Source organism: Bufo bufo, chromosome 1 (genome assembly GCF_905171765.1).
Source record: "Bufo bufo chromosome 1, aBufBuf1.1, whole genome shotgun sequence".
NCBI lineage: Eukaryota > Metazoa > Chordata > Amphibia > Anura > Bufonidae > Bufo > Bufo bufo.
The window spans coordinates 76,687,931-76,701,231 of record NC_053389.1 but is presented as its reverse complement, the minus strand read 5'-3'; the positions used below and the strand labels follow the sequence as shown (position 1 = coordinate 76,701,231).

The 13,301-nt window shown below is 45.7% G+C and overlaps 1 protein-coding gene across 3 annotated transcripts in view; it reads left to right on the top strand.

Moving 5' to 3' along the window:
• DIXDC1 (DIX domain containing 1) overlaps positions 1 to 13,301 on the top strand; it is a 123,208-nt gene that overhangs the window by 55,707 nt on the left and 54,200 nt on the right. For all 3 annotated transcript variants that reach the window (XM_040426360.1, XM_040426367.1, XM_040426351.1), the window contains 2 exons: positions 3,653 to 3,902; positions 8,992 to 9,099. In XM_040426360.1, coding sequence (XP_040282294.1) covers positions 3,653 to 3,902; positions 8,992 to 9,099 — 358 coding nt within the window. The remainder of the gene's footprint in view (positions 1 to 3,652; positions 3,903 to 8,991; positions 9,100 to 13,301) is intronic.

Here is a 13,301-nt window from a genome sequence, read left to right as displayed (position 1 = left end):
TTTTGCGGCATCCTTTGCTCAACTTTCAGTGTACAAAAGGGGTTTTGGGACCACATTTCTCATAGAAGATGGGGATCCCAGGTGAAACGGGAGACATTTATGGTATGCATTGGTACATATGGCATACATGTGTGTATACATTCAGTGCGTGTCTGTTTACAGTGAGGGGGAGGTGGGTCACTTATTGTGACTGACAGCAAGGGAAGTCTGAGAAAAGAAGGAGAACAATATTCTGTGTCTTCTGGAGACACAAGAATATAAGGACAGGAGAAATCAGAGACCGAGGAAGTTCAGAAATGAATGGGTCCGCATCCAAGCCGCAAAAACTGCGGCTCGGATGCGGACCAAAACAACGGTCGTGTGCATGAGGCCTCGGGCCTAGTTTACACATCAGTTATTTTCATCAGTGATTGTGAGCCAGAACAAGGTATAGGTCAAAAACAGAACAGGTGAAGATCTTCCCCTTATACCTCATGTCTGTGGAAGCTCCACTCCTGGTTTTGGCTCACAAACATTGACGGAAATCACTGGCGAAAACACTGACGTGTGTACTAGGCCTAGGGCTGGTTTTAGACAAAATGTGGCCCTGGGCAAAGTCAAAAGTGGGGCCCCAAATCTTGTAATAATGTATTAACAGCACAGTTACATTCTATCAATTTCGGCCCTCCCTCACAGATTTACACCCTGTAAAGCTCCTCACACAGTTCTTCACTCTCATGGTCCCAGAATACGCCCCATGCCCCTTCCCTTCACAGCAATGAGTTCCCCTCACTCATGGCATCTAAGAGTGTTAAAAACCTGAAGTGCGGGATTCCTCTTCAGGCGCGCTTTCCCCCAGCGGAGATCAGGGAAAGCACCCTGTTCTAAAAATTAGCCGCAGCCTGTTCTAGTTTTTTTTTTATCACTTCATCTCCCTTGAAAATTGAATAAAAAGTGATCAAGTCATAAACAACCCAAAATGGTATTGTCAAAAAAGACATATCGTCCCGCAAAAAATTAGCCCCCACACATCTTCGTGGACATAGCTATAAAAAAGTCATGAGGGTCAGAATATCACGATGAAAAGAAAAAAATAATTATTTACGAATTGAGTCCTGATGAGGCTTAGCTTGCTGCAGTGAGTGGGCCTATAGAGGTCCTGAGCGGAGGGGGGCTGTTAGGGCTGCCACCTTTCCCCCAAAAAAATACTGGTTACGCAAGTTAAAAAAGTTGGTGTGGGTTAATACGGGTGCTATTTGATCATATTCAATTTTTATTTAGCCTCTATTTTTAAAATGTTTCTGTGGGGATTCGAACTCACAACCTTCTACATTAAAAGCAAAAACCTTAACCACTTGGCTGTAGAGCTCAATACTATGTTATTGCTGAAAAACCTCATAGAAGTTTATCTTGTGTTAAAAACCTTATGGAAGTTTCTCTTGTATTCTACAAGAGAAATTTCTATGAGGTCTTTCAGCAGTAATTTAGCATTGAGCTCTATAGCCCAGTGGTTAAGATTTTTACCTGTAATGTAGAAGGTTGTGAGTTTTAATCCCTACAAACATTTTAAAAATACTGGTTACATAAGTTTAAAAAGTTGGTGTGGGTTAATACGGGTGTTATTTGAACATATTTTACGTTTTGCTCCATTTGTTTCTTTAAAAAATTAAATTTTTCACTGTATTTAAGTTTTATTTAATCTCTATTTTTAAAAAGTTTCTGTGGGGATTTGAACTTACAACCTTCTACATTAAAGGCAAAAGCCTAAACCTCTGGGCTATAAAGCTCAATGCTAAGTCATAGCTGAAAAACCTCATAGAAGTTTCTCTTGTGTTAAAAAACGCATAGAATTTTCTCTTTTGTTATACAATGATTTAGCATTGAGCTCTATAGCCCAGTGGTTAAGGTTCTTGCCTTTAATGTGGATGGTTGTGAGTTCAAATCCCCACAGAAACAATACAAAATTTGAGTCTAAATTTGATTTAGATGCACAGTGTGCCCCTAAGCATAATGACCATGCTTGGGAATACTGACTTCATATATGGAGTCAGAGCAGGGACTCCTAAGCCAGGAAATTCCCCACTCTGGAGTCTGGACTGCGATCTGTTGGCAATTGCCCAGTTTGCCCCCCGCCCTGACTAGGCCTTAGGCTGCATTTACACGGCAGTGAAAGAAAGTATTGTCAGTCTTTCATGGCCAGCTTTTCATCCATTTTCTGGCCACATGGCCATTTTGCATTCCTTTGCATGGCCATTCAAAAGTGGATGATTTTCATTGGCTTTTTTTAGTAAAATCCCAACCCCTGCAATACACATAGTGGCCCCAGTAGTAATAATGTCTCCCATAGTGGCCTCAGTATTAAAAATGTCCCCCATAGTGGCCCCATTAGTAATAATGTCTCCTATAGTGGCCCCCAGCAGGAATAATGTCCCCAATAGTTGTCCTCAGCTGTAATAATGTCTCCCATAGTGGCCCCAGCAGGAATAATGTCCCCGATAGTAGCCCCCAGCAGGAATAATGTCCCCGATAGTGGCCCTCAGCTGTAATAATGTCTCCCATAGTGGCCCCCAGCAGGAATATGTCCCCGATAGTGGCCCCCAGCAGGAATAATGTCCCCAATAGTTGTCCTCAGCTGTAATAATGTCTCCCATAGTGGCCCCAGCAGGAATATTTCCCCGATAGTGGCCCCCAGCAGGAATAATGTCCTGAAGAAAGTAGAAAGAAGAGGAGATCCGCTACGCGATCAAGTGGATGGGGTGAGTTAAGTTTGTTTATTATTTTTAACCCCTCAATGGACATTGTACTAAGCATTCTGTATTCAGAATGCTATTATTTTCCATTATAACCATGTTATAAGGGAAAATAATAAAGATCGGGTCTCCATCCCGATCGTCTCCTAGCAACCGTGCATGAAAATCGCGCCGCGTCTGCACTTCCTTGCGGATGCTTGCGATTTTCACGCAGCTCCATTCACTTCTATGGGGCCTGCGTTACGTGAAAAACGCACAATATAGAGCTTGCTGCGATTTTCACGCAACGCACAAGTGATGCGTGAAAATCACTGCTCATGTACACAACCCCATTGAAGTGAATGGGTCCGGAATTCTCGCCCGTGTGAAAGGGGCCTTAGGCTACGTAGATGCAGTCGGTTTTTGATGCGTTTTTCACGCGTGTGAAGAAAAATTGAAGATTAACAACGTTGTTTGTTTCCGTTCCATTTTTTTTGCGGACAGCACACTGTGTGTTTGCCGCATCACTTTGTCCCTTCCGTAGCCCCGCACAAAAAATAGAACATGTCATATTCTTGTCCATTTTAGGCATTGTTACAATAGATCCGCAAAAAAAAAAAAACGGATGGCAATTTGCAGACCGCAGAACACATACGGTCTTGTGCATGAGGCCTAACACTCAACATCTCCTAGCGACCATCAGTGAAAAACACATTGCATGTCTTCTGTTGTTAACACAATCCCCAGCCAGGGCTGAGTGAAAAACGCACAATATAGAACATGCTGAGATTTTTCCTGAACGCATTGTATTCGCTGTGGATTCGTGACAAGATCTGCTTGAGAGGAAATCTGTATGTGTGGCCTTACCCAGAAAATAGTACGTAATGAATATTCAGATGACCCCTAATTATTTTCTAAGCTGTAATTATTTTCTTGTATTATAGATATAGTGGACGGGAACCTGAAGTCTATCATGAGACTGATACTTACCTTAGCGGCTCACTTCAAACCAGTTTCTGGGCGATCCATGAATCATGGTGCGTTGGGCGTGCCAGGAAAGAGCCAGCCGGCTTATTCTGCCAATCACAGACCCCACTCCACCACAGCCATGGCACAGGGTGCAGCCGCTGCCCTCGCAGACGTTCGTCAGGACATGTCTCTCTCAGGACGAGATGTCTTCCGCTATCGACAGAGGTAAGTGAGTGACAGCATGAAATGCTCATTACACAGGGTATATATATCACAGTACCTGGTTGTCACACCTGTTCACACTTCAGTTTCTTCTACAAACTGCATAGTGTAGCATATGGAAACCCGATGGACCCTTTATAAGTCAGTCCACTAAAATGATTAATGATCTGCTTTATCCGTCGTGGCTCCTGTAAAGAAAGACGCCAACGAGAAAAATCGTCAGAGAAGAGAAGGTCGGGCATGTTGGATTTCAGGGCCCTTTACACAGACAGATTCTCGGCCAGATGATCGCTAACAAGCGTTTTGCTTGCTCATCCTGTAATCGGCGGCACCTTTACACCGCCAGGTAATCGCAAATGGTCATTCCTATGAACGCTTGTTAGCGATCATCTGGCCGAGAATCTGTCTGTGTAAAGGGCCCTGAAATCCAACATGCCCGACCTTCTCTTCTCTGACGATTTTTCTCGTTGGCGTCTTTCTTTACAGGAGCTCGTTCATTGGGTAATCGCATCATTCATGCGCTCACAAAAATAATTTTACGATGGCTGTGTAATCATGATCTGCTATCGGTAAACAAGAAGTCTGTATGGAGAAGAGCGATGACATTAGCGATCACTCCTGCCCATACTGTGGAGGAGATCGCTGCATGTAACTGACAAACAGAAGCTTGTCGGAAGGAACACTTCCTTCCCGACAGTTGCCTGCAAAATTGGCCCGTGTAAAGAGGCCTTTACATGCCGTGATCCCCTCCACAGTATAGGGAGGAGTGATCGTTAATGCCGTCCCCATACAGACTCGTTGTTTGACTCGCTGTTTACACAGTACGATCTGCTGCCGGCAAACAATGATTTTTGTACCGTATGAACGAAGCGGTTACCCATTGAGTAAGCATTTTACACATTTATTGAGTAGTTGGCGTCACCTTTCCACCACCAGATATTTGCTAACGAGTGTCACTATGAACTCTTGTTAGCGATCATCTGGACGAGAATCGGCCCGTGTAAAGGACCCTTTAGGCCAGTCGTACACATAATATAGATTCCCCTAGAGGTAAATGGAGTGGCAATGTGCTTGTTGGACCTCTTTCCCATTTGCATGAGAGGACACGTGATCAGTGTGGTCCCGTTGTTGGACTCCCAACAGTTAGGCCTCTTTCACACGGGCGTCGCCTGTGAGGGCCGGATAGGATACAGGTGCGTCACAGGAAAATCGTGCGATTTTGCCTGCGAGTGGGGTGAGTTTTGTATGCGATTGCTTTGCATTCTACAGTTTTTTCCGCGCAAATGCAATGCATTTTGCACGCGCGTGAGAAAAAACTGAATGTGGTACCCAGACCCAAACCCGGACTTCTTCACTGAAGTTCGGCTTTGGGTTAGGTATTCTGTAGATTTTATTAAAATATGATAGCATTCTTAATACAGAATACTAAGTAAATTAGGGATGGAGGGGTTAAAAAAAAAATTATAATATTAAACTCACCTCATCCACTTGTTCACGCTGCCCGGCTCGTCTTCTTTCTTTTTCTTTGATGACCTGGGAGGAAAAAGACCTTTGGTGACGTCACTGCGCTCATCACATGGTCCATCACCATGGTGATGGATCATGTGCTGGACCATGTGACGTCACCACAGGTCCTTTCCCTCCTGCACAGCAAAGAAGAAGACAGAAGAGATGCCGGGCTGTGCGAACAAGTGGATGAGGTGAGTTAAATTATTATTATTATTTTTTTAACCCCTCCAGCCCTATTGTACTATGCATTCTGTATTAAGAATGCTATTATTTTCCCTTATAACCATGTTATAAGGGAAAATAATAATGATCGGGTCCCCATTCCGATCATCACCTAGCAACCGTGTGTGAAAATCGCACCGCATCTGCACTTGCTTGCGGATGCTTGCGATTTTCACGCAGCCCCATTCACTTCTATGGGGCCTGCGATGCGTGAAAAACGCAGAATATAGAGCATGCTGCGATTTTCACGCAACGCACAAGTGATGCGTGAAAATCACCGCTCATGTGCACAGCCCCACAGAAATGAATGGATCCGGATTCAGTGCTGGTGCAATAAGTTCACCTCACGCATTCCACCCGCGCGGAATACTCGCCTGTGTGAACTCGGCCTTAGTAGTGTGGAGGGTGTGGTTAAGGGTCTGTCTCCCCTACAAATTAAACAAATTTACGCCTTGAAAAAAGTGTACATGTTGGTAAAGAACTACTCCAGGCAGGAGTAGTTTTTCCGTTAGGTGACGAGGCCCACGACCTATCATAAGTTATGCACATTTTCCGGCAGCAATGCCATTGCGACGTTAAAGTCTGTCTGAGTAAATAACCCCCAGCTCAGCCCCAGGCATAGACACTGCCATACCCACATAGCTGTGCCCGTAGGACAATGAAGTGGCTGGAGTGGCAGCGCCCCTTTAATTAGCTCATCATGGGGGTCCTGGGACGTGGACCTTCACCAATCTGATCAATCCCAATGCTAAGGATAGGTCATCAGTGTCAAAGCTCGGTGTGTTCGCTATACATAAGAGCTAGATGTCATCAGGATCATCCAACAATGTAATATGTATGATGGCAGGCTGGCTCTCCCTCGCTGCCTGCTCTGGAAGGAGCCAAGAATTACCCAGGTGTCCAGGAGCAGCTAAGCCCAGCTTCCCTCTACTCACTCAGCCCATCCAAGCATGCAAGTTGATGTAACGCCATAGGATGATATGCAAACCTATTATCTTATGTCAGTCCTTGCTTCCATTCCAATGATGAATAACGAATTCAGCTCTGCTACATCCGGATACAATATTACCATGAACGTGGCAGAATTTCTTTATGGATTGGCTGTGACTTTCTTGACTTTCACCTTGTTGGCTTTCTGCCCTAACTGTTCTCCTGATTAATTGATTTTCTAGAACGCGTCAGGTTGGGAGCAGATGCTTTGTCCTGCTGTTTGCTTCTTCTCTGACATCAGCGCTATAATTTACGTTGACATCAGTGGTGTGATGGGGGTGGTCTGCAGTGTTTCCTATAGCGACAGGCGGCCCGATTCCCCCCGGATGAATCACCCTCTGCTATCTGACGGCAGGGACATTTTGTTCTCTGTGAGACTCTCAGCAGCTGAGACGTATACGGCTTTATCACTACGAGGTGGCGGCTTTATTGTCTGGTTATGTTTATTCCAGTGTTATCGCCACTGTGTAGAAATCACCACTGTAATGACTGCACCGGTGAAGGATGGACCTCGAAAAGCATCTTACATGAAGGCTTCTCCATATTTGTTTTTTGCATTTAAAGGGCATCTGTCAGCAGTTTTGTACCTATGACACTGGCTGACCTGTTACATGTGCGCTTGGCAGCTGAAGACATCTGTGTTGGTCCCATGTTCACATGTGCCCGCATTGCTGAGAAAAATGATGTTTTAATATATGCAAATGAGCCTCTAGGAGCAACGGGGGCGTTACTGTTACACCTAGAGGCTCTGCTTTCTCTGCAACTGCCACATTGAAAACTCCATCACACCTGGCCCTGTCAATCAAAGTGCAGAGGACGCGGCAGTTGCAGAGAGAGCAGAGTCTCTAAGTGTAACAGTAATGCCCCCGTTACTCCTAGAGGTTCATTTGCATATACTAAAACATCCTTTTTCTCAGCAATGCGGGCACATATGAACATGGGACCAACACAGATGCCTTCAGCTGCCAAGTGCACATGTAACAGGTCAGCCGGTGTCATAGGTACAAAACTGCTGACAGATGCCCTTTAAGGTGTGGTAAGGAAGATCAGTATGCCACATACCCCCCTGTTTTTATCATGAGACTGGGGATCCGTGGTGACACCACAGAAGCATGTCCTATTTTTGTCCGTGATTACAGATCCCTTACGCACATTGTCCACATATGGGTCCGTGAAAACCATGGACACAACACCGATACCATCTGTGTTTAGTCCATGGTTTTCACAGATTTTTGCTAGAAGAAGCTCCGTAAATTAATTTTCGGCCTAGTTGTGTCTGTGGAAAATTGAAGGGCAAAATATACACACATGGGGCAAACGCGGATCCTTCATGGACAAATCACTGACCATCTTGTCACGGATTTCATCACAGACATGGACACGTGACCTAAGGGTCCATTTACAGATTATCTGCACAGTTATTAAGAATGAATGTTTGTACGAATGCCATTCCCAATAATTGCCCCATGTACAGGTGCCCCCGATTACAGGTAAAGCACTTGTTGGTCATGTGATAAGACATTTATGCGGCACATAAACTCCTCATTTGTCGGCAGGACATCGCCTTGTGTGAACCGGAGCGACCCTTCATCACCCTATGAGTGCTGCATGTATGTGCAGCTCTAACAAGCAGGCAGTGGTCGGGACAGACGGTTCCTTCCCAATCATTGCCTTGTGTACAGGTCCATGTGATGGGCCCTCAGGCTCTGCTCACACCTGCCTCCTTGGTTAATTCGGTTCATCACAGGAGCAGAACAAAAATAATGGAAGTGCTGAATCCCTGACGTGATGGACCCCAACACTGCCTGACGTCTAACGGTCTACAGGATAGGCGATAACTTTTAGATCAGTGGAGGTCCTACGCCTGGGACTCCCACCAAGTTCAAGAACAGGACCCTGTACCCCACGGTGGCCCCAAAAATGAACAAAGTGGCAGTTCGAGCATACTCAGTTGCCTTCCCTGCCGCTCCATTCATCTCCATGGGAGTTCCAGAGGTGGCCAAGTACGGCGCTTGGTTATTTAGAGAAGAATAGAGCGGCAGTACGCATGCCCAACCTGCCACTCAGTAATTTTGGGATGTTGGGGTACGGGGTCTCTATTTTTGTGATCAGTGTTGGTCTCAGCGGTAGGACCACCAGCAATCCAATAGTTATCCTCTACCCTGTAGCTAGGGGCTAACTTGCTACAACCCCTCGTGACCCTGCGGTGTACCAATTTCTGTGCCGCTGTCCAATGCTCAGTCAGGTTACCTATGTACAGAGGTCTCCCCTAGAAGCCACAAAAAGTCTGATTAGCACGCATGATCAAATCTGCTGTAAGTAAATCCCCGGATATTTGACCAATTAACTAACAATTTCTACCGATCTTCAGGAACAGCAGCATGGACGAAGAGATTGGAAACCCGTACTGGAGCGTGCGGGCCATGGTGCAGCAGTATGAAGGTCACCAGCCTAGTCGCTCTCCATCAGAGTCATCTAGGTAAGATGCATGAATAGTTGAACAGAACATGGGTTTTATATGATAAGACGTGCCGTAGCTAAAGGGCTATGCCACCTACTACAGGATTGTAAGGTAAGGTGGCATTTATGTGATAGACGACCAGTGGTTGGCATCTGTGGGAGACAGAGGTGTAAGATCTTGTACCAGCTCAGGAGTTTCAGGAGTTGTCGGGTTTAGAGACAAGTTAAAGTGATATTCCCATCTTGACATTTATGGAATATCATAAGATACATCATAAATGTCCTATAGGTGCAGGTCCCACCTCAGGACCTGCGCATATATCTCAAGAGTGGAGCTCTGCCTTGGATGGAAAGCACGCCACGTATGCTCGGCCACCTCTCCATTCAATGCAATCTGAAAGGAGCCGCATCTCCACTCCCTTCATTTTCATGACCCATTATGAGATAGGAGTGGGTTCCAGGGATGGGACCAACACCTAAAGGACATGTATTCATGACCAGATGGGATCAACTTCCTCCACTCGCTACATCCCCATCCTGATCACGTCCGGTATTCTTGGTGGCACGTGTTAGCAGGATTTTGTGTCTGTTGTCTGTTCTCTCATGTCCAATGCGAATGCCCGCACTCAGTGGTGTGTCTGCAGAAATTGTTAGTTTTACTCCCCATTTATTTTAAAGGGGTTTTCCAAGACCTTTATACTGATGACCCATCCTCAGGATAGGGCCCCGAGACCCCCGCCGGTCAGCTGTTTGAGAAGACCCTGGTGCTCCTTCTCTCTACTCACCAAGCACAGCGCCGTCCACTGCACAGCTGCTGTTCTTGGTATCACACTCAGCCCTGTTCACTTGAATACGACTGCGCTGCGCCTAGGCCACGTTACCAATGAACGTGTCGTCACTTGCCTAGGCAAGGATGTCAGAAGGCCGCAGCGCTACTGGAGCCCCACCGATCAGATATTGATGACCTATCCAGAGGACCCTATTAAAAACCACATGTAATATCTCAAACATTTTGGAAAAACAAAATTACAAATTATGGGGGTCATTTACAAACAGATATATGCCACTGTGGCATATATCTGGCGCAGATTCTGTCTTTTTATTTTTATTTTTTTTCCCGCTCACACCAGGTCTAAAAAAGGGAGCATGACGTGGGTGGGGAAGCGGACATGCTGTCTCCATTGACTGGCATTGCGGGTCATCACGGATCAGTTTTGCTCTGCATCCCATGACGGAAAGAAAACCACAGCATGCTGGGGTTTGCTCTCCGGTATGAGAACGCAACCAAACGGAACGGAATGAATTTTGGAGCACTCCGTTCTGTCCAGTTACGTTTTGTCCCCATTGACAATGAATGGAGACAAAGCGGAAGCGTTTTTCTCCGGTATTGAGATCCTATCACGGATCTCAATAATGGAAAATGTAAACACAAGTGTGAAAGTAGCCTAAAGGCGTAGAAAATGGTCTAATTGTGAACCAGCAAGAAAGCTGTCTTACATTTATAATCGGCGTGGATACGCTGAAGTTATGTAGAGGACGGCGCCAACACAGGGGCTTATTAAGACTGGCGTCTGTGTGTGTTCCGCAATTTGCGGAACGGCGCGGATAGCCAGTAATATAACTGCCTAATCTTGTCCGCAAAACGGACAAGAATCGGACATGTTTTTTTTTTTTGGCGGACCACGTAACGGAGCAACGGATGCGGAAAGCACACAGAGTGCTGTCCGCACCTTTTGCGGCCCTATTGAAGTGAATGGGTCCGCATCCAAGCCACAAGTACTGCATCTCCGATGCGGACCAAAACAACGGTCGTGTGCATGAGGCCTTAATAAATGTGCCACTATGTGTCCGTGTTTTTTGCCTCATTTTTTTTATTGTGGCAAAGGTGTAACCAGTTTTTTTTTTTTTTTACAATGTATTAGGCCACGTTCACACTACAGTAAATCACGGATGTGGGCTGTCCATGTCCCCCGCGGGCAGCACACGTACCCATTGATGTTTTTCACGGACCACTGGTAGAAGATGCGCTGGAAATAGATTTTCAGCTGATCAGTGTCCGTGGAATACAGATGACGCAGGGAGGGATTCTTCACCATCTTCTTCATGGATAAAACAGGGATTGATTTTCCATGGAGCTCTTGCCTTTCGCGGTTATACATGGGCGAATGCAGAACCATAACGAGCATAGGGCGACCATTAAACAGGTCGATGAACGTTAAAGAGCCTTCCCAGCGGCTGATGGAAACTGCAGGGGGGGCGCTGTTTGTCCCCGAGTAGTTTGCTTTATGTTGGCCCTTTTTGCCCACCCTTGAGCTCTGACTTTTGGCGGGTTATCGCTGCCTGTTTACACTGGACATTGATCAGGAACTAGCGGTTTTATGAACGCCCATCTGCCCGATCATTGACCTGTGTCCATATAGGTTTTCGGCCTCTGAATGTCATCAGTGACTGACAGACTGCTGTGTAATGTATGGCATCATGTCAGTCACCAGCCTGGGGGGCACTCTCATCGTGAATACATCAGACTCCTAAATGACAGTATGTGTCCAGTGTATTCTTCCAGTGCTCCTAGTAGCCAACCAGTATAACTATTTTGGCTACTAGTAGTGTGGACCAGTAGCTGGGGTATACCGGGGTGACATAATAAAGTGACGTACGCAGTTTCAGCAGTTGCACCATGTGTCACTATGTATAAAACCCCTTAGAGACCTGTGCTTTGTCTGCCGAGCTTCCCCGTCACAGATAATTATCTTAATTACGACCATGGATACGTTTCGCTATTTAATTAGGATTTAATTGAATTCTGTAAGGGCTCATTGCACACAAACATGTTTTTTTTTCTGTGTCCGTTCTGTTTACCGTATTTTGTGTCCCGTATGCGGAATCATTCACTTCACTGGGGCCGCAAAAAAACGGAATGTCCTCATGGCCGTTACGCAAAAAAATAGAACATGTCCTATTATTGTCCGCATTATGGACAAGGATTGGATTGTGCTATCAGGGGCCAGCTGTTCCGCAAAATGCGGAATGCAGAAGGCCGGTATCTGTGGATCTGAAATTCGCAGACCGCAAAACCTCTAACGGTCGTGTGCATGAGCCCTAAGGCTGACTGCTTCCAATTAATCAGAATGGACATGTCATGAGGCGACACAAACATAAAGTCACCCATAGCGCGGATTATGGATTAGACGTACCATGCTGGTTCTCTAACTCCGAGTCCGACCTGACCTCACTCTATACGAATACCTGCAAAACAATCCATAAGTAGACCCACATTACCTGTGTGAGGACTGACGCAGTCAGATACGGGGTAGCTTAAAAAATTGGGTTTTCCGAATAATAGGGAATTCTGCATAAGAAGATGGAGGTACCGGGTTTAGGACGCTCATCTGGCTGCAAACAGCAGCTCTGGCCATGGAGGACTGCATTACACAGACAGACCATTCACTTGAACAGGGACGGTGTAATGCTTTGTTTCCCCTGGGGAGGAGCTGTAGAGAAATGTAACAGCTGTTGTCTCCCACAGAAGTTCCAGCAGTGGGCAGTTTATAAAAGGGCTTGCCCAAACCAGACAATCCCTTTAAGGGCTCTTGCATTCGACTGTGTTTTTTGTCTCCATCCGATCCGCATATTTTGCGGGTCGGATGCGGAACCATTCACTTCATTCGGAGTGAAAAAGATGCGGACAGCACTCCGTGTGCTGTCCGCTTATGTATGTCCATTCCGTGGCCCCTCAAAAACATAGAACGTGTCCTATTCTTGTCCGTTTTGCGGACAAGGATAGGACAGTTCTATAGAGGGCAGGACGTTCTGTTCCACGAAATGCGGAACGCACACGGCCAGTATCCGTGTTTTGTGGTTCCGCAATTTGTGGACCACAAAAAGGCTACTGCGGTGTGTATGAGCGCTAAAAAAGAGGATCCCATGAGGGAGGGCCTCATTATAATATTGCATTAATGATTTGCACAGCTTCTTACAGCCATCTTAACTAAATAATCATCTCATTTGGAGGGAGTTTAAGTCAGAAAATAACTTAAATTAGGTTTTTATGTAACATTTTTAGTGATTTTTTTTTGTTTTCATTTTCAATGTCACTATATTTTACTTTAATCTTCAATCACTGGCAACTGAGCCTCATAATAAACTGACCCTAACTGTTCTGTAGAGTTCACTTCTCAGCAGTCATCTCATTATCTTCACAGGCAGAATTACAATGATGGA